General features: G+C 47.2%; 1 protein-coding gene across 4 annotated transcripts in view; it reads left to right on the top strand.

The window, feature by feature from the left end:
• Positions 1–1,689: 1,689 nt before the first annotated feature.
• Positions 1,690–21,833, top strand: part of SF1 (splicing factor 1) — a 143,196-nt gene continuing 123,052 nt past the window's right edge. The window contains exons 1-5 of one of the 4 annotated variants that reach the window (XM_030219674.1): positions 1,690–2,073; positions 2,605–2,733; positions 4,484–4,559; positions 7,599–7,751; positions 8,231–8,320. In XM_030219674.1, the coding sequence (XP_030075534.1) occupies positions 2,043–2,073; positions 2,605–2,733; positions 4,484–4,559; positions 7,599–7,751; positions 8,231–8,320 (479 nt within the window). In that variant the 5' untranslated portion in view covers positions 1,690–2,042. Of the gene's footprint in view, positions 2,074–2,166; positions 2,363–2,604; positions 2,734–4,483; positions 4,560–7,598; positions 7,752–8,230; positions 8,321–21,833 lie in introns of those variants that run through there. The other 3 variants (XM_030219675.1, XM_030219677.1, XM_030219676.1) reach the window with 3 other exon arrangements.

Genomic DNA, 21,833 nt, shown 5'->3' on the forward strand with positions numbered 1-21,833 from the left:
AGAACCATAATTCGAGACAGCTTCAGCCTCCATCGATTCTGAGGTGGATATAGACCATCGCATTTTCTGGAGGGAAGAGAGATGAACGTGGAAGGGTTATGTCTGAGTAGCAGACATGTGCCGTAGTGAGTGCAAAGATGGCTTGTAGGCATGTTGATGCTGCTGGAGGATTTGCTTTAATAAGTCAAGCATTTGTGTACATTTAAGTTAGAGAGCGTAGATGTGAGGTAGCAGAATAAGCATGCAAACTAGATGGTGAGGCAGAGGTTGATGGATATCTGCAGTCAGAATGGTGAGAAGTATGTGACTTACTTGAGGTAGAGCTAGAGTCATGGGACCAATGAGAGTGTGACTTATAGTGTCACTTAGAAGAACTCCTGTGATAGTGGTAAGATGCAGGGCTATGTGAGGCTGCAGGAGCTGCAGGTATCAAGGGGTGTACTGAAGCTTCCAGTGCCAGCATTTGCTTTTGGTGATTTGGAGGGGGTGTGTACCATGAAAGAGATGCCGATTCAAGGGAGTAGGGGAAAGCCCTCTGCTGGTAGGGCCCAAATGCATCATATGAAGGTGGAGCCGGCCCCATGACACCAAGTCAAAGAGTGAAGGCATCAGTGTCGAATGCTGAGCCAAATCAGTGTTTGAGCTAGCATGTTTATGCCAGACTCCATGCATTAAAGCGTCACAGTTTGAGATAGGCTTGTTTACTGTAGAATTAATGGAGCTCACTTTTGAAGCAGAGGAAATTTTTATAAGTCTGCGGACTTACAGTGCTTCTTAGAGATCATATTCACAATGTGAATCATAACTTGGTTGATAGAAGGCTAAGGGCAGGATTGAAGGTAATCCCTTAGTTTAAGTTCCATGAATTTTCAGTGCTCTAGGCAGCATCTGGGCACAGAGCACTACCTCACATTATAGTCACAGCTCTGACAACGTATATATTTTGGGTGAGTATCCCTTAGACACTTTTCCTTACAGCGCTCACCGTGTTTAAAACCAGATTTCTTGTCACTCATGGTTATCAATAGAAATCAAACAAAATAAAACATGGAAAAGAAAATAAGATGATACCTTTTTTATTGGACAAAACTTAATACATTTCTTGATTAGCTTTCGAAGGTTGCCCTTCTTCGTCAGATCGGAAATAAACAAATGTGGTAGCAGATAGTATATATAAGAGAAACTTCAAAGCAAAACAGTCCGACTCATGGTGAAGAATATAGCTGCAGTATAAAATTCTGTTAAACGCTTAAGAGTTGGACTTGAGAACAGAAGAACTGACAGGAGAACCAACTGGCCAGTTTGATAGGGACAGTACCCGCACTTGTGCACAAATGGATTCTGTCACCTGTCCTGAAGTGAAGACACCAAGATGCTGAATATGCTAAATCGACCAATCCGATGCTTTCCATTATAGTCTCCAATAGTACCGCTCCATTTTCCCCACACGACATCCTAGCAACGGCCAATCAAAAGGAAGAAAAGAAACTCTTCCTATCTGCTCCTCCTCACGTCTTGTATTCCTTTTAGCAGACGCAGAATGACTGACAACAGTCTGAACCAATCTTCTTTCGCATTTGATATTCAGCCAATAGCAGTAAGGGGTGAAAAAAGGTTGACGAACGCTATTCGTCCTACTCCCAGCCTTTATGACGGACGTCTGTTCCGACCAATAAGGTGAGAGGAAAGAAGAAGAGGGGACGCTCAAAAGACCTTTACCGAGTTTCGGGAAAGTTCTCGCGCCGCTTATGTCTTGGCGACGGTTAAATTTCTGTTGAAGTGGGATTTGTTGTTATTATTATTTATATATGATTTAAATTATGTAAACAGAAAATTTGCTGCGTGGTAAAAAAAACCCCAAAACAAACAAAAAAGGAATTCTATCGCCACGCGTAACGCGTCAGGGAAAAGAGAGAGGTCCGCCATTTTGTTTTGTCTTTCCTCCGTCGCCGCTGTGTGAAGAGAATTCTTTATAGTATAAGAACAAAAAGGGGTGCATTTTTTATTTTTCTGGTATCTGTGCGGGGAGTGGCGGCTGTCAGATGGCGACCGGCGCGAACGCCACACCGCTGGGTAAGATATAGCTGCCGCCGTTCGCTGGCTCCAAGCGGGGCTTCGAGCTGCCGGGGCCCGTTGCTACTTGTGTCTTCCCTTTCCTACCCTTCTCGGCCCGGCTCCTCAGCTATAACCTGCTTATCCTCCTCCCCCATCGCTTCCTCTTCAAGCGCATCCGCACTGGGTGCACTCCCCACCTCCGGTCCCCTCTCCGCCTCCGTTCGATTCTTTCCCGACGGCCATGGTGCTGTATCAGCAGCAGCTGTCAATGGCCAGTTGCAGAAATCGGGCAAAGCTGCAGGGGGAGGTGAGTGAGGAGTTAGGGAATGGGAAGAGAGGTTAATATGAGAAAAGACAGTTAAGGTCCCTGAGCACTGAGATGCCAAAGAAGAAGAGTCGATGATAGGGATGGGGGCATTAGAGGAGTGAAGGCGGTTCAGATTAGCACCTAAAGGGAGATGAGACCCGTGGTGGGAGAGACAGAGTTGTTATAACTTTCTCCTAAACTGTTATCTCTTATTTTTGTGTGTGATTGGTTTTGTCTTGCAGTAGATTTCAGCAGGAAGCGGAAGAGAAGCCGCTGGAACAGCGAGACATGTGACCAGAAAACTGTAATCCCGGGAATGCCGACGGTCATCCCTCCAGGACTTTCTCGAGATCAGGAGAGAGCTTACATAGGTAACCAGTTTTGTTTTCCTACCGTGTTTGCTTGGCCGAATCGTGTATGTACACTTGAAGTGTTCTATTACTAGAGATGTAGATTTCATGTCGTTTTCGTGGCCCCCACTACCCGTGATTGCATTTACAGCTTTTTTTTTTTTTTTTTTTTTGTGATATTCAGTATATTGCTCACCAGTAGCCTGCCTCCATTACAGCTTTGTGGTGTTCGTGGCCAAGGAGGATTCTTCACAGGGTGGCAAAATTGGGTGTACAAGTGGCAAGGTGTTTGTAGAAAGCTTAAAAATTGTAGTTGGGAATCTGCTGCTATGTACAATGGTTAATATTGCTGAGAGGGAGGTAATGTTTTAATGCCTGGTGATAAAGTGGTTTATTCTGTTGTGTAATGGTGAAACAGATGTGCAAACTAGGTATATATGTTATCCGTCTCAACAATTTAAAAGTTGTTTAATTTTAACTGTGTGCAATGTTTTTGTTTCACATCTGCCTTTGAGCCAAATTCAAAACTATTTGTGAAAATATTGATAACTAAATTCAGGTTTCTGTCAACATTATACTCTCCACCTCTAAAGCATGATGATATACATAATGGTCTTTTTACAGCCCTTCCCCTATTCTTTGTTACTTTCTAAATAGGTGGCATTGTTTAGCAACACTGGTACAAAATACAAACCTTATTTATTGTACTTGTGGTTGGAATCCACTTGATAAGAACTTGCCTCTTCCCTTTACAGAAGAACTGAGGTATCTTGAGTTTTTTTTTATTTTATTTTTCTACAGCAAGTTCTCTTCCTGTGCAGGCTGAGTAGGGTGGATTTTGTTAGTAGAGCTCAAATCTTTAGGTATGGTATAGTAGTGTATAAGAAAAAAAAAAATAGCTACGCTTATAGATTTGGAGAATTTGTGTGTTGGAGACTACTATGGAAGTAGTTGGTGAAGCTGGCAATTTTAGTGATTAGTTTGAGAAACTACCTTGACATTAGCTTATTAGCTGCTGGTTTTCTATTATTTGGATTTATGAAGACCAGTTTGGTAAACAGACCCTTTTTTTATTATTCATCAATTCCCCTGAAAACACATAGTGACATTGTATTTAAATAGGTTAATGCAATCAGATACAGGGGTGTAAGATTGACTTTATTTGTGTGATAGGGTTTTGACAATGTAGAGAATGCACAGGACAAGAGTGGAATGTTGCAGTCTGGAGATGGGAGAGGGTATCCAGCACCATTGCTTCATTTTGCTGTATTGGTAAATAAAAACCATGGTGACTCCTTTACTGAATTAGAACAGTTCTATTAATCTAATTTTTTTGTAGTTTCTCTGCCAGTTTAGAAACATTTAGCTGAGAGTTGGTACCAGATAAACTGACCAGCCCAGCTGTTATATAGCGTATGCTTATAAAATAGACTGGGCTAGTGTTCTGCTGGCTTGCATACACTATTTGCTACTAGTTCTAGTTTCTGACCCACTTGAAATTGATTGCATATGGTCAAGGGAGCAGGCAGCTCCTTCACCTAACGCCCTGTTTAATTGCTGGTAAAGGCTGTGATCTTTAATAAGAATAGTCCTACTTCAGCAGGGATATGAGAAAAGATGTCTGGAGCATTTTGGAGGGAGTTTTTCCCCCTCTAAACATTGACATGTCAATCTCCAGTTCTTCATACTTTTGTTGTAAAGATTTGAGTTGTTTTGTGGTAACATTGTCTTTTTTCCATCCTTTTTTCTTTCCTAACCTGGTTTCTTCCAGTGCAACTACAGATAGAAGACCTGACTCGTAAACTGCGCACAGGAGACCTGGGGATCCCCCCTAACCCTGAGGACAGGTTGGGAATACAGTTGTACAGCTGACAGTAACACTTTTTACCTTTCTCAATACATTTTTTTGGTCGCAACATAATAGCAGTTTCGCTTATGAAACTTTTTTTTCAAGTCAGGATGCTTGGGGCTGGGAATTTGTTTTAATGGATAGAATAAGAAATTGCCTGAGAAATCAAGTTGCACCAGTGATGAGAGTAACTAATTTTTGATTTCTGGTCCTGATCTCTCTAACCAAAATTGTATTTACTGTGATTTTTTTTTAAGTAAAAAGCCACAAGCAAATATGCTTGGTTTTAGCAGTTTTTCCAGACATGTTGGATTTCTTTCATATAGAAAAGGAACAGTGAAAGTGAAATCTTTGGGTTTTCTGATTTCTTCAGCTTTCTGGTCATAGCTGCTAATTTTACTTGTTAAACGAACCATTTTACACAGTCGGGTTTTTCAGAGGAATTAGAATACCACATTTGGATGTTTCTTAGTAGAATCATACTTTTAGGGTGCTCATTCTGAGTCATCTGTGTGCTCGCTCTTCCCTGAGGAGAACTGTGAATTTTCTTTGTAGGAATAACTGAGGTCTGTGCAACAGACTATAAGAAAAACCCGTTTTTGAGACAGTGGCCCAGCAAACAGTATTAAATGGCCAGGCTTTGCTGATGGGTGACAGCAGTTCTGTGTAGCCTTTTGATTGCTGGTTTTATTAGTAGTTTTCAGCTGTCAGGAAGGTTAGAGCAGCTTGGGTTCTATGATCTTGGTCTATGCTGTTAATAGCAGCAGTCGCCACAGCTGTATTTTTTAAATTTTTTTTTTTTTTTTTTTTTTGGGGGGGGGGGGGGGGGGGCGGAGTTTAGACTTTCACTGAATGAATCCATTGTATCATAGCATTTGACCAGCCTGAAAACTGTGGTTACTAAACTGGACAAACACCTTTTGTGATTTTTGGTGACCTTTGCATAGATATCTACTTTAGCAAAACAGAATAGGTTAAACACGCATCATTGAGCATCCTTTTGGGATATTACATCCAGAGACTTGATTTTTAAATTGAAGGGGTTTAGTTTATTTCTACAGACTTGTTGCAGCTTGGAAAGTTGCTGTCAAACTTTTGAAGGGGTTTAAAACTTGTTTTGTGTGTGTATACCTAATTCAACAAACAGTTTAGAAATGGACTGAACACCCCCTTTTACTCCTGGGATTTCTGTTGTGTAATAGCATGGGACACAACCGAAAGTCTTTTTTTTTTTTTTTTTTTCTTTTGGATCCAAAATGATTGTATTTCTTTGTAATAAAAGATAATTTTATTAAGGTGATGCAATGGCTGCTAAAACAATTTACTTGTATATATGTACTTGAAAATGTGGCCTCATTAAATTCTCACTTCGAATCATTAATTCTTCATAATAGAACTGGTTGCATTTCAAGCACCACTTGGAAATTTGGGTCTCCTAAAGTGGTCTGGTTTTGTGAATTAGTTTTAATGTTACTCAATCTTTCACCAAGGTTCTTAATCTCTTCAGGAGATTGAGAATTAAATAGTTTTTGCATATTGCTTGCTGTTCCTCTGTTCAGTTGAATTGATATGTGCTAATATGGCAAGACAACTTCAAAGTGAATCCCTTCAAATTTAATCTGTTTTTGCTATAGGTCTAGCATGTTAGATAAGTATTTTTCATGAAAATAATGCTGTTGAATTCAGTAGAGCCTGATAGGTCTTGAAATCTCAGGCCTTATTTAAAGAACAAGGAATTGATGCTATGTATACTGATGGCTGGTTCTTTTCAATGCCAAGATTCTGTTAAAATAAAGCTATCCAATGGGAATGTTGGGGGGGAGGGGTTATAGACCTTCTGCAAGAAACAAAATGCAACCTAATTCCTGTCAAGGTACTGTACATTGCAGAAGTCCTTCACTTCTTCATTACTATTTATTTTAAGTTTTATAGACGTTAAAGGCTAGATTAAAAATTTATTAGTAAGAAGTTTAGGATGCTGGATGGCTCTCTCTTCTGTTGCTTTTGGGGTTCTGAGTGTTTTGATATGTTAGGTATAGAAGTATAATGTTCAGTTATGATCCAACTTTTCTTTCTGGTATTTAACAGTGTGACCAAATGTCTACTTTAGGTTAAGAAGACAGCTGAAAAATGCCCAGATATTAATTCTTGTTCTCTAATCAGTAGAAAAGGTTCAATAACAAAAGGTGTTTAATAACTTGACACCAGTAACTTCTTCCATTCTTGCAGCTTGCAGTTAAAATTTTGCGTTGATGAAATTTTAAAATTGTAGATCTGTAACTTTTTTTTCTTACTGTAAATAAAAACAACACTGTGGTGAATAAAACTGACACTTGTTTACTTGTAGCTATGGCTTACCTTTAACCCACTTTCTGAGCGTCTAAACCTTTTTTGTGGAGTAGGTTGATCTCTCCTGTTTTAGTGGTTTACAGGTCCAGAATGTGGGTGAGATAAGGTTTTACAGGCACTGCAGCCTCTGCTGGAAGCTGCAGAATAATTTTAACACTTGGTTTTTCTCTAACCCAGCAATCCCCTCTCCCTCAGCCTGAACTGGTTGAAACTTGACACTGAAGCTGGCGACACATTGAAGGGGAACAGAGCAGAAGTTCTCAACCATGGTTTTGGCTGCCGTAGAACTCCTGCATTTTGATTTAGCTACCAAACTTGTCCATGTTAGCTGAATTATTACAGTATCCTGTAGCACACCTGCCCCTTTTGTTCCACAGTGCTAAATCTTTCAAGCCATTTGGGTGTGTTCCTAATTAAAAAAAAAATATATATATATGGCTACATTGATTTGAGTCAAAAGCTCACTTTGGCATAATGTTCACACTTTCTACTGTTGACATTTTCTACTATCACATTACTTTTTTTTTTGTCCCACCCTTGCTGCAATTTGTGTCCCGTCCCTGCCCCCCCCCCCCCCCTTTAACTTAGCATTTAGCAGATTAGGATTTATAGGTCTATTATGCAAGATGGGTTTTAATGTTCATGGTGTTCATTACAAGATGGAATAATTACTGGGTGCTTCCTGCAGGTCTCCTTCCCCTGAGCCAATTTACAATAGTGAGGGGAAGCGCCTAAATACTCGTGAGTTCAGAACGCGGAAGAAGCTGGAAGAGGAGCGGCACAACCTAATCACAGAGATGGTGGGCCTCAACCCAGACTTTAAGCCACCAGCTGATTACAAGTGAGCATGAGTGGGCACAGAGATCTGTGTACAAATCCTGATAGAATAGAAATGTGTAACTTTGCTTACTGCTTACGGTCTGTCCTTTTTTTTTTTTTTTTTTTTTTTGAAAGTTGAGGTTAATGGCATGGTAGAGAGGGTATGGTTACACTTGATTTTAGTTTGGAAGAGTTTTCTCAACTCGCTTCCATTCTAAATGGACCTGTCCTGCCATGTTTTGTATATCGCCTTTTCACTCATGCGCTAGTTGGAGACTAAACCACATTTAAAGGGATTCTTGTTACTTTAACTCTTCTGAGTTGTTGCCAACAATTTATGGTTTAGTGTACAGAAATGCTGAAGTTGTTTAGTAATGAAGGTGAAATAAAGGAAGCCAACATGTTCCTCTTTATATCAGACCCATAAACTGCCTGCCTTGTGGAGGGGTGCTTATATACCATCAGTGTGGAGCTAGCTTTAGAATGTGATTTGTGTTTCAGACCCCCAGCAACCCGTGTAAGTGACAAGGTGATGATTCCGCAGGATGAATACCCAGAGATTAACTTTGTGGGGCTTCTAATTGGACCCAGGTGAGTTTACTTAAAACTCCTGTAGTTCTCTTTTAAAATGTTGCTCTATATTCCTGGATAAGTATTTCTAAGAATGGAGTCCAGATCAATGAGTTGTATTTCCCGACCAGCAGATGGAGGTAGAGAAACCTGTTTCCAGTGACATCACAGCAGATGCAGCCTAGAGAGAGTCAATATTTTTGCAGCAGCAAGTCCATCCAGTAGATGGTGCAGATTGGACTAGTGCAGCTTCTTTTTTTTTTTTTTTTTTCTGTTTCCTGACTCCCAGGACCGAGTCCTAGGGCTGGTTGGTCTTCCAGGATTGGACTAAGTTGAGTCATGGTGCTCCAGTGGGCCATAATATTAGCAAGAAGTCGGTGGACAGGCTGGTTCACTACCCTTTATATAATCAATTCCACCACAATAGAGTGCTTCTTCGAACCCATCCGCAAAATTTTGCACAGTCATTTCAGAATTTCATCTCAAGTTCTGTGTGTTGGTCGTGTCTCCCCCCCCCCCCCCCCCCCCATTCTACAGAAACAGTCTTCCCTTCATATCCTTGACTGCAGGCATGCATTACCCTACTACTTAGATGGAACAAAAGAGATCAGAAGTTCTTCCCAATCCTAAAATTCTTGCTCTTCTGCCTTGAAATGCAGTCTGATACTGGTATAAGTGAGCTGTGTAGTCCCCTGAAGACCAGTCTGTTCTTGGTCTCAGCAGATGTTAGCAGTGGTAAGCCTGTGCAGTCCCGGTTTGCTTATTGGTACCTGGGGGTTTGGTTCCTTCTTTCCCTGTTTGGGTCTTCCTGGTTTTCAGATGAGAGAAGATAAGCGAAACACCTAGTAAAACAAATCCTCTTTCTGCTGCTGGACTGGGGTTGAGGCCAGTTGGGGGGGGGGGGGGGGGGTGTTAGGTGGCTGAGTCACCCCCTTCCCCCTCCTTGGTTCCTGATTTTTATATTTGCTGTCCTTCTCTACCTGGGGTTAGACAGGCAGTCTTGATGTCTCTCTTTGTTTCCCTGTGAAAGTTCAGTGGTTTGTAGTATGGGGTTCCCTGGTAATTTGAGCTCAGAAGGGTATTTATACCTGGTGCCTTGAATTTGCAGCGCTTGAAGCACTGTACTCTGTTTCATGCAGTGGACTCTGGGGCACTGTGGCTCTGCTGGGCTTGGTTAGGGAGTGAGCGGTGACACAAAATGCAGAACAGACGAAGAAATCTCTATGAAGATGAATTTATTCAACCAACAATGCCCGATACATGCTGTGTTTCACCCACACATGGGCTGTCTCGGGCTATAAATAAATACAATCACATTAACAGTATACAGATTAATACATAAAATAGAGTAAATTAAAACAAATTCCATATAAATAAAAATATGAATATACAGATACACCTAAAGCATAATATACAGCAACACAGATATGGAAAAAAAAAATATAAAATCAAGCATGTTATTAAAAAAGACACATCACTAAAATATAAACACTAAAAATATGCATATATATATATATATATATATATGTATATATAAACATAAAAACATGATGGCAGATAAAGGCCAGATGGCCCATCCAGTCTGCCCATCCTCTGTAACCCCCAACTCTTACTTTTCCTAAGCGAACCCACATCTTTTAAAATTCTGACACAGTCCTTGACTCAACAACCTCCACTGGGAGGCCATTCCACGCCTCCACCACCCTTTCCATGAAATACTTTCCTCAGCGACCCTCCAGACCTGCCAAGACGCTTGGGTTATGCACACCTACCAGCAGAGGGAGACTGAGAACACTAAAACTTAACAATGCATAAGCCACCTGCCAACCCCCAAGCAACCAGTAAATCTTGGTCTCCAGCAGAGGGTGGACGTGCAGCCTGAGCAGTCTGGTCTGTAGGCTTAGGGGTTGTTTTTAGGCCTCTTGTTTCAATTAGCACCCTGTACTTGGGCTAAAACTGTGTGCTTCGGGGAAGTGGGTCCGGTGGGGCTCCGTTTTCCCCTGGGGTGTCACACCGGTGGTTGGGTCCCTCCCCCTGCTGTGCTCTCCTGAGTAGTCAGCCCTGTGCCTCGGCTCCTGTGATCTTGCAGGAACCTTGAGTGCCTTTGCCCTTGTCAGCTATTAGCAACCGGGCTGGGAAGAAGAAGAAAAAAAAAAAAAATGGAACACTCTGTTTGGTTTGGGTCTGGCTGCGAGAGCTGCAGTGCAGTTCATGAGAGTGAGTGAGTAGGCCGCTGCTGCCTTTTGTTTTGCTTACCTCCTCCCTTCCCTGAGGGATGTCGTCGGGGAAACTGTCCCGTTGCCGTTTTTGTTTGCGCCGAGGTCTGGACGTGCCGGGGGCACAATGCAGGCTCTGTGGGGAGCTGAAGCCGCCTCTTCACCTCTGGTCTTGTCTGCGGAGGTTCCCGGGGTCAGTTCGGGCTCAGCTGATGCATCCTCGCACTCGGGTGCTGAGGCGGCGGTTCCGATTTTGGCGGGAACCGCTGCCATTTTTTATTCCGCCGGCCGTGCGGCTTCGCCTCAGCCGTTGCAGGATTTTCCGGGCCAGAACGTAGGCTGGTTTCCGGAGAGCGCAGGGGGCATGGGTTTCCCTCCTGACTTTTATTTGGTCTGTTCCAGGCATGGAAGTCAGGATCCCAGCAGGCAGACCTTCAGAAGGGGGTAAGGTGCCAAGCCCCCACGTCTGGATTGGTCAGAGGACCCTGAGTTTTTGTCCTTACAGCACTCGGACGAAGAGTGCAGTGTTCTTGGGGACGAAGTTCTTTGGGACACCTGTCCTGAGGAGGAGGGTTCCTTGCCAGATGAAGATCCCTCGGTAGTGAGGATCTTTCATAGAGATGAGCTGTCTGAATTGATCAGGTGGTGATCAATCTCCTGAGACTACAGTGGGGGAGGTAAAGCAGGTAGACCCGTTGGTTAAGGGTATTCGTCAGTCCCGTACTTTTCCCATGAATAAAGACCTCGGAGATATGGTCATGCAGGAGTGGCTCTCCCCAGATTCTGCCTTTAGGGTGGCTAGAGCCATGGCGAGGCTTTGTCCTCTTCCGCAGGAAGATAGGGGACTAAGGCTTCCTACAGTAGATGCGGTGGTGACGGCGGTCACCAAAGCCACTGCTATTCTTGTTGATGGGGGGGGGGGGGCTGCTCTTCAGGATCCCCAAGATAGGAAGTTAGAGTCCTTTATTAGGCGTAGTTTTGATCTGTCTGCCTTGTCGCTGCAGGCCTCAGTGTGTGGAGGTTTAGTGGCTCGGGCTTGCTTCCGCTGGGCTGAAGAGCTCTTGGATGATCCGATGGTGGACAGATCTTTCTGGGTGCAGGAACTGGCCAAGCTGGGGATGGGCTCTTCTTTCTTGGCGGATGCTGTTTATGATTTACTGCGAGCGTCTGCAAAAAATATGGCATTGGTTGTGGGAGCTTGTCGGGCTCTTTGGCTTCGAGGTTGGGTCGCAGATGCGGCTTCCAAGTCCAGGTTGTGTTCTCTTCCCTTCAAGGGTTCTGTGCTTTTTGGAGAAGAGCTGGATAAGTTGGTACGCAGTCTTGGGGATGCTAAGGTTCCACGTCTGCCAGAGATGCGTCCTGGATCAGGTGGTCTAGGGCTGTTGGGGTGTGGTTGTCTGCGAGATGCTTGGCGGTACAGGCTGGCTAGGTCACATGGTGCGCCTAGAGGCTGGTTTTTTTCAGGTTACTCAGCCCTTTCGTGGAGGCCATCTGGGAGGTCAGGATGCATCTTCAGCGGGTTCTGCCACGGTGCGTGCTTCTCAATGAAGATGTGTGGGTCCAGCCTCTGGTTTGAGTGGGTGCTCGTCTACATCAGTTTTACCAGAGGTGGACCCACATCATGTCAGATCAGTGGGTGCTCGAATTGGTGCGCAACAGGGTATGCCCTAGAGTTCGACGGTCCTCTTCCTGGGATCTCCGTGTCGCTCTCGGCTCAAGGCCAGGGCAATTCGCCAGACCCTCCTTCGTTTGATCGATCTGGCTCAAGGCCAGGGCAATTCGCCAGACCCTCCTTCGTTTGATCGATCTGGCTCAAGGCCAGGGCAATTCGCCAGACTCTCCTTCGTTTGATCGATCTGGGGGCTCTGGTTCCCGTTCCCACCTCGGAGGGGGAGGGCGGGTTGTTCGATTCATTTCGTGGTTCCCAAGAAGGAGGGTTCCTTTCGGCCTATTTTAGATCTGAAAAAGGGTCAACGGGGCGCTGAAGGTTCCCTCCTTTCGGATGGAGATGTGTTCGATCATCTTAGCAGTTCAGTCGGGGGAGTTCCTCACTTCATTGGATCTCAGTCGAGGGAGTTCCTCACTTCGTTGGATCTGACGGAAGCCTATCTACATATTCCCATCCGGGCGACGCATCAGCGTTTTTCTTCATTTTGCTGTCTTAGGGCAGCATTTTCAATTCTGTGCTCTGCCGTTCGGTCTTGAGACGGCACCTCATACTTTTTCCAAGGTTATGGTGGTTATGGCGGCGGCGTTGAGGAAGCAAGGAGTCTTGGTCCATCCGTATCTCGACGATTAGCTGATTCGAGTCAAGGCAAGAGAGTGCAGAGGCGACCGCGAGAGTATTGAGTTTCTTGGAGTTGCTCGGTTGGTTGGTGAACGTGGACAAGTCACCTAGTTCCTTTGCAGTCCCTGGAGCATCTAGGGGTTCGTTTCGACACGTCGAAGGGGCGAGTGTTCTTGCCGTCAGCTCGGATTGCCAAGATGCAGGTTCTGATTTGTCAGCTTTGCTCCGAGAGGCTTCCTTCCGCTCATGGCAGCATTGATAGAAGTAGTCTCATGGGCCACGGCCGTGTGTGGCGAATTTTTGAAAATTGGTGTCAGGAGTGATCTTATTTGCCTTGGCACATTTCGGTTCCAGAAGTGCTAGAATTTTTGCAGGATGGTATGGTTAGAGGTCTTGCTCTTTCATCTTTGAAGGTACAGGTGGCTGCTCTGGCTTGTTTTCGGGGGAAGGTACAGTATCCTTGGCATCTTCTCCGGATGTGGTTCGATCGAGATGGCCTCCATTCTTGCTTACGGCTTGGCTCTTGAAAGGCACAGATTGAGAAAGAAGGGTTTCTTGGCCAGGGTAATTGATACGATGTTGCAGTCGCGTAAGAAGTCCACGTCGTTGGCGTATGTGCGGGTGTGGCGCATTTTTGAGAATTGGTGTCATGAGCGGAATTTGGTCCCTTTGCGGGCTTCGGTGATGGAGGTTTTGGAGTTTTTGCAGGATGGTTTGGACAGGGGGCTCTCGCTTTCTTCCTTGAAGGTGCAGGTTTCCGCTTTGTCTTGTTTCAGAGGTAAGATTCGGAGAGTCTCCTTGGCGGCTTCTCCGGACGTAGGGCGGTTCCTGAGGGCAGTGAAGTTGATTCGGCCGCCCCGTCGTCTGATGGTTCCGCCTTGGGATTTGAATCCGGTCTTGGAGAGACTGGTGGGTCCTCCGTTTGAACCATTGGTGTCCATCACATGTAAAGATCTTACGTTGAAAACTGTTTTTCTGGTGGCCATTGCTTCCGCTCGTAGAATTTCAGAGCTGCAAGCTTTGTCTTGTAGGGAGCCTTTTCTGTCCTTTGCGAAAGAGAAAGTGACTTTGCGTACGGTTCCTTCTTTTGTTCCTAAGGTGGTTTCGGCGTTTCATGTGAATCAAGTGATTTCGTTACCGGTGTTGGGGGATCGTTCGGGGGATATCTCTCAGCATTGGTTGGCTAAGTTGGATGTTCGGCGCGCCTTGCGGTCCTATTTGAACAGAACGAGAGAATTCCGGGCTTCGGATAGGTTGTTTGTTTTGTTTGGAGGTCCCAAGAAAGGAGCTGCGGCCTCCAAGGGGACTGTGGCTAGGTGGTTGAAGGAGGCTATTGCCTCAGCTTATTTGTTGAAGCGGCGTATGGTGTCCCTGTTAAGGCACATTCTACTCGGGGGGGGGGGGGGGTTTGCTGCTTCCTGGGCGGAGAGTAGTTTTGTTCCTCCGCAGGATATTTGTAAGGCAGCGGCAAGGTCATCCATTCATTCCTTTGTGAAGCATTATAGGATTGATCAGGCAAAAGAGGATGCGTGTTTTGGAGCGGCGGTGCTGTCTTCTGCTCTTCGAGGGTCCCACCCTTAAGTTTCTACTGCTTTAGTACTTCCCACGCGTCTTGACCGGTCTGGAGGGTCGCTGAGGAAGGTGAAATTAGGCCTTACTTGCTAATTTTCTTTTCTCTAGACCCTCCAGACCGGTCAAGATCCCGCCCTATTGATTATCAGAAGTATTGTTAGTATTGTTAGTATCGGAAGTATTTGAGCCGTGTTCTGCTATGACTATTCTTTACTTTTTGTGGGTTGTAGAGTTTTCTTCGACTATAATATTTTACAGAGCGGGGCGCTTGACGTTCCGTCTGAGCACACTGTTTGTGTTTGGCTATTGGTTTTCCAGGTACAGGAGTTTTCTAGATTCAGAGTTACTGTTGCAGGGGGTTTCTCTGCTTTGCTAAGTGTATACTGGCTATTGTGGGCTGGGCACAGGTTATATGTACATAGTTTGAAGTTAGTGTTCTCTGTCTCTCTCTGCTGGTAGGCGAGCATAACCCACGCGTCTTGACCGGTCTGGAGGGTCTAGAGGATAGAAAATTAGCAGGTAAGGCCTAATTTCACCATTTATGTGAATGGCCTAATTTCACCATTTATGTGAATGAACATACCTATTGATTTCCAATACAAAAATAATCTTGTAGAGCAAATTACATACAGTTAACTTTCTGCTAACTGAGAAACCTATGACAAAAAATAACACATGTTACAAAAACATGCACCTCAAAACAAATCAAATCAACATATAGCGGTAATGCGATACATAAGTCAAAATTATATTTAAAAATATATATTGAACACACGTACATAAATAATTGTATAGTATATACATATATCTATAAAATAGAAGGATGATATATATAACCATTAAAATTATCACAAATATATGTACATATATATCTTAAAAGAAACAATATTTTATTTTAACGAGGAGTACCAAATCAAATTTCTTTAGGACACACTGCTTTGCGGAGGGTATCAAACGTGAGAACTATGTAAATTGGTATAATTATTCCAAAAGTAACTGGACAATAAAGATACGGGTTTCAAAAATGCAATGACACAAAACCAAACACAATGAAAACATATTGAAAATTATATTTTTAAGATATCAATAAATTGATAAAAATAAGAAAGAAGAAAACATATGAAAAAAGTGTTAAAAATAATATCTTAATATGTATAGAGAAGCTTCTTTAAGCCTACCAAATTATGTTGAGAACTGGTGTAACTCACATATGTGGCGTAACTCATGACTTCAGTTATATGTGAAGAGCTATCTATATTTCTCTGAGGACAAGCGGGCTGCTTGTTCTCACATGTAGGTCGATGTCCGCGTTGGGCTGAGAATCGGCAATTTTGCAAGCAAAATATGGCGCTTGTGCAGCACGCACCATGCATGCGCAGCCGTCTTCCCACTGTAATCCGTTGGGTTGGTCGTGAGCCCTTGGGCCCTGGCCAAGGCCAGCAGGGCGCCGACCCAGGCCAAGGGGAGACCGACCCACCACCGCACACCCCAGCTACACAATACCCCCTAAGCTATCCCTCCCCACAGTCCCTCAGGAAGAAGGGAAATAGGCATACAGGCGGGCCTCGCGGCCGAACCGGAACCCACGCACACAGAGCCACTCGTGCGAGCCTCACGGCTGAACTGGAACCCAATCACACACAGGGAGGGGTGAAAGAACCCAGAGGGCCCGAAGATGCCAGACACGCGCTGAACACCAGCAATAGGGCAGAGGGTGAAACAAAGGACCAGAGCGGGCCACGCCCACGTAGGGGACTAGCGCAGGACAGGGGAACTAACACAGCACCCCCCCCCCCCCCCCCCCACCAGGTTAGGAGCCCCAGGCAGAAGCCAGAGGAACCAGATACAAAAGGAAGGCAGAAAGCCTTTGCCTCAAACCCACTGTAGACAGAGGCACACGGAACACAAAGGGTTAAGCTTGTAGAGCCAGCAGAGAGAGAGTGCCATAAATCAACAAACAATCAGAGAGAACGCTTCCCCTCCCAAGAGGGAGTGGGGCCCATCCAGCAAACACACTGGCAGAGGCAGGAATACAATACACTCAGTACACAAAGAGTTAAACTCACTGAGCCAGCAAGCCGGGACAGTGGGAAGAGAAATCCTTAAAACAAACAAACAAAGGAGAAGGCTCTCACTCAGCCCAGAGCCCCGGAGGCTGAGCAATGCCCAGCCCCCACTAAACAAATGAGCAGCTGACCCTGATTACAGAGCTACGCGCGCACACACACACAGCAGCAGCTAACCCAGAGGGAAGGAAAAGAATACTCTAATACAACACAGATCCCTGTCAGAACCTAGAGCACGTTCTGAGAGAAACCTATCAGGCTTTCCTGTTACCACCAAGTAAGTAACGCAAAAGCAGAGAAACTCTTCAGCTGCAGGCTAAAGTACTATCCCCTGACGTCAGCACAACCCCTGGCAGCCAATCAGAAGAGACGTCCCCCCTCCCCCTCAGCCAAACCGGCAGAATCATAACACCCACCAATCGCGTGAGCATTCCCGCTCAGTTACTTTTTTTCTCCGCAGTGTGAGGTGCAGTCGAATTTTTCCCCGCTCCTCGCAGGCCCAGGAGAGTTTTTCTGCATTGATTTCTTTCTTTCTATTTTGCTTTTACGATTTACTGTTTAAAAAAAAAAAACTCCCATAGTTTTCTTTACTTTTATGCCCTGTGTCAAGTTTCCTTTGTTTTTCGACGTGGCCGGCTTAGGAAGTGCGGTCAGGTTGCTCCCTTATTTTCGTGCCCTTTTTTTCTTTTAACAAGCACGATCATGTCTCTTGATTTCGCCGAAGCCGTTTTTTCTTCCATGTCATCGAAGACACCCAGCAGCTTCAAACGTTGTACTCGGTGCAACCGGATTAGCTCTGGTACCGATACCCATGCTTGGTGTATCCAGTGCCTTGGGCCTGACCACGGCCCAGCCACTTGTAGTCTGTGTCTTTGCATGAAGAAACGGACCCAAGAGTCTCGAGAGGCCCAACGAGAGAAGCTTTTTGGGGCTCAGTCCGGTCCTTCGACATCGGTACCGAGGTCGGCGGTATCGACATCGAGGGACGCATCAACGTTGGGAGTGAAGGTAATGGATGCGGAACGACCTACTCATGCTGGGAGCAGTGAGGCATCGAGTGGGTCTCCACCTGTATCGAGGCCTCCTGTTATGCAGGCACCCCGGTACCGACCTTTATTGGACCCGGCCTCGAGGAGACATGAGGATTCCACGTCTTCCTCATCGATACCGATGAGTCTCGTTAACGGGCATCGAGTGAAGGCAAAGAAGCACCGTTGTCGTTCTCCTTCGACACATGGTGCCAGGAGCTCCGGAGCGTTGAGGGATTTGGCACCAGAGAAGCATCGGCGCCAAGAGGATTGCTCTTCCTATATTCAGGAGGTGCCGATGCGTCGGTCTAGCAGCCCGGTACCTGCTCCCGAGCTTCAAGAGATTCTGCCACCGGCTCCTATGCCAACCCTGCAGCCTTGTCCAACGGCGGCTCTCAACAAGCGCATCGGGGCCCTGCTTCCAGAGCTTCTGGAAGGATTACTGCGGCAGTCTGCTTCGGTGTCGGGTGCTTAAACGTTCCGGCTCGTGTTCGTCACTCTTCTTTTGTCCGCGCTCGGTACGGTCGTGTTTGCGCCATTCGCGCCCCTTAAGTTGACCCTCGCGCGTCTTTTTGACTTTTCGCTAGTTAAAAAAAAAAATGGAATTTTGGAGAGATGCCTTTTCGGTCTTTTTCCCCTTCCCGTATTTCCAGTTTTTGCCCTGTTAAGTTTCCTTTCGTTTTCGGGGTAGGCCCTTTTGAGGCCTCGGTTCGAGTTTTTTCTCTCCCTCTTTTTGGTGCCGCAATTACGAGTTTTGATTTCGCTGGCATGATTTTTCCGCCCATGTCATTGAAGTCTCCCAGCGGCTTCAAGAAGTGCACCCAGTGCGCCCGGGTAATCTCGCTCACTGATAGGCACGCGTTGTGTCTTCAGTGTCTGGGGGCTGGGCACCGCCCGCAGGCCTGTAGTCTTTGCGCCCTTTTACAAAAAAGGACTCGGGTAGCGAGATTGGCCCAGTGGAATGTGTTGTTCTCGGGCTCTTCGTCGACGACAGCACCGGGAGTATCGAGTGCATCGACGTCGTCAGCGTCAAGACCTCCGACCTCGGCATCGACCCTCTGCATTGTCGGTACCGAGACATCGGAAGGCTGCGTCGGCGTCGGTGGTACCGGGACCTCCACTAGTGCTGATGTCGTCGGATGGTGGTGCTTCGACTGGCGTGCAGGTGAGGGAGGGCTGTCCATTCCCCTGCTGGTGGCGGTGAGCCTTCGGGTGGGTCTCCCCCTACCCTGAGGGCTATTGCGGTACAGCCCCCCCCCCCCCCCACCCCCGTGACCGACCTTCTTCGGCCTCGGCCCCGAGGAAGAGATGGTTGGATTCTATGTCCTCCTCGTCGGTACCGGGAAGTTCCGGTGACATGCTTCGTTTGAAAAAGTCAAGCATCGACACCGGTCTCCTTCCCGCATCGGTACCGAGAGCTCTGGGTCGCCGAGGGAGTCGGCACCCAGTAGGCATCGGCACCGGGAGGACCGCTCACCCTCTGTTCAGGAGGTGTCGATGCGCTCCACCTTGGACAGCCTGGAACAGCCTCCACGCCCGGAACAGACTCTGACTTCGACGCCTGCATCGGCTTCCATGTCTTTCTCCACAGCTGCCCTGCACGAGAGTCTCCGGGCCGTTCTTCCAGAGATCCTGGGAGAGCTGTTGCGCCCTTCCCCTCCGGTACCGGGGGTGCTTGCGCCTCCGGTACCGTCGAGTGAGGCGCCGGCTGGCCCCTTGCCCGGGGTGAGGTCTCCGACATCGGTGCCGCTTGCGGTACCGACTGCGGTCGCCTCCCAGGAAGGCTCCCCGACTATGTCGGCCGAGGCAGCTTCGCCGGTGCGAGCGAGGGAGTCTACCTCTCGACGCTCACACCGTGGCCGTGTTTCCACAGAGCCGGGCACGGCTTCAGACACAGGTTCATGAACTTGTCTGATACCGATGGTGAGGTCTCGTGGGAGGAGGAGGAGGACATCAGGTATTTCTCTGACGAGGAGTCTGATGGCCTTCCTTCTGATCCCACTCCCTTCCCTGAAAGGCAGCTTTCTCCTCCCGAGAGTCTGTCTTTTGCGGCCTTTGTCCGGGAGATGTCTACGGCTATCCCCTTCCCGGTGGTTGTGGAGGACGAGCCCAGGGCTGAAATGTTTGAGCTCCTGGACTATCCTTCTCCACCTAAGGAAGCGTCCACAGTACCCATGCATCATGTCCTAAAAAAGACATTGCTGGCGAACTGGACCAAGCCTTTAAGTAATCCCCACATTCCCAAGAAGATCGAGTCCCAGTACCGGATCCATGGGGACCCAGAGCTGATGCGCACTCAGTTGCCTCATGACTCTGGGGTTGTGGATCTGGCCCTAAAGAAGGCTAAGAGTTCTAGAGAGCATGCTTCGGCGCCCCCGGGCAAAGACTCTAGAACCTTAGACTCCTTTGGGAGGAAGGCCTACCATTCCTCTATGCTCGTGGCCAAAATTCAGTCTTACCAGCTCTACACGAGCATACACATGCGGAACAATGTGCGGCAGTTGGCGGGCTTGGTGGACAAGCTCCCTCCTGAGCAAGCCAAGCCATTTCAGGAGGTGGTCAGGCAGCTGAAGGCATGCAGAAAATTCCTGGCCAGAGGGGTATATGATACCTTTGATGTTGTGTCCAGGGCCGCTGCTCAAGGTGTGGTGATGCGCAGATTCTCATGGCTGCGTGCCTCCGACCTGGAAAATAGGATCCAGCAGCGGATTGCGGACTAGCCTTGCCGTGCGGACAATATTTTTGGAGAGAAGATCGAACAGGTGGTAGAGCAGCTCCACCAGCGGGATACCGTTTTCGACAAGTTCTCCCGCCGGCAGCCTTCAGCTTCTACCTCCACAGGTAGACGTTTTTATGGGGGAAGGAAGACTGTTCCCTACTCTTCTGGTAAGCGTAGGTACAATCCTCCTTCTCGACAGCCTGCGGCCCAGGCTAAGCCCCAGCGCGCTCGCTCTCGTCAGCAGCGTGCGCCTCAGCAAGGCCCCTCGGCTCCCCAGCAAAAGCAAGGGGCGAGCTTTTGACTGGCTCCAGCAGAGCATAGCCGGCATCAACGTGTCAGTGCCGGGCGACCTGCCGGTCGGGGGGGAGGTTGAAAGTTTTTCACCAAAGGTGGCCTCTCATAACCTCTGACCAGTGGGTTCTCCAAATAGTCTGGCAAGGATACACCCTCAATTTGGCCTCAAAACCTCCAAATTGCCCACCAGGAGATCAGTCTTACAGCTTCCAGCACACGCAGGTACTTGCAGAGGAACTCTCCGCCCTTCTCAGCGCCAATGCGGTCGAGCCCGTGCCATCCGGGCAAGAAGGGCTGGGATTCTATTCCAGGTACTTCCTTGTGGAAAAGAAAACAGGGGGGATGCGTCCCATCCTAGACCTAAGGGCCCTGAACAAATATCTGGTCAAGGAAAAGTTCAGGATGCTTTCCCTGGGCACCCTTCTTCCCATGATTCAGGAAAACGACTGGCTATGCTGTCTGGACTTGAAGGACGCCTACACGCACATCCCGATACTGCCAGCTCACAGAGTATCTGCGATTTCAGCCGGGCACACGTCACTTCCAGTACTGTGTGCTACCCTTTGTGCTCGCCTCTGCGCCCAGAGTGTTCACGAAGTGCTTGGCTGTAGTAGCAGCGGCGCTTCGCAGGCTGGGAGTGCACGTGTTCCCCTATCTCGACGATTGGCTGGTGAAGAACACATCTGAGGCAGGAGCTCTACAGTCCATGCGGATGACTATTCGTCTCCTGGAGCTACTGGGGTTTGTGATAAATTATCCAAAGTCCCATCTTCTCCCAGTGCAGAGACTCGGATTCATAGGAGCTCTGTTGGATTCTCGGACGGCTCGTGCCTATCTCCCAGAGACGAGAGCCAACAACTTGTTGTATCTCGTCTCGCGGGTGCGAGCGTTCCAGCAGATCACAGCTCGGCAGATGTTGAGATTGCTGGGCCACATGGCCTCCACAGTTCATGTGACTCCCATGGCCCGCATTCACATGCGATCTGCTCAATGGACCCTAGCCTCCCAGTGGTTTCAGGCTGCTGGGGATCTAGAAGACGTGATCCACATGTCCACGAGTTTTCTCAAATCCCTGTATTGGACGATTTGGTCCAATTTGATTCTGGGACGCCCTTTCCAAATTCCTCAGCCACGAAAAGTGCTGACTACGGATGCGTCTCTCCTGGGGTGGGGGGGCTCATGTTGATGGGCTCCACACCTAGGGAAACTGGTTCCTCCAGGAACGCGATCTGCAGATCAATCTCCTGGAGTTACGAGCGGTCTGGAACGCTCTGAAGGCTTTCAGAGATCGGCTGTCCCACCAAATTATCCAAATTCAGACAACCAGGTTGCCATGTATTACATCAACAAGC

Source organism: Microcaecilia unicolor, chromosome 11 (genome assembly GCF_901765095.1).
Source record: "Microcaecilia unicolor chromosome 11, aMicUni1.1, whole genome shotgun sequence".
In the NCBI taxonomy this organism is placed as follows: Eukaryota; Metazoa; Chordata; class Amphibia; order Gymnophiona; family Siphonopidae; genus Microcaecilia; species Microcaecilia unicolor.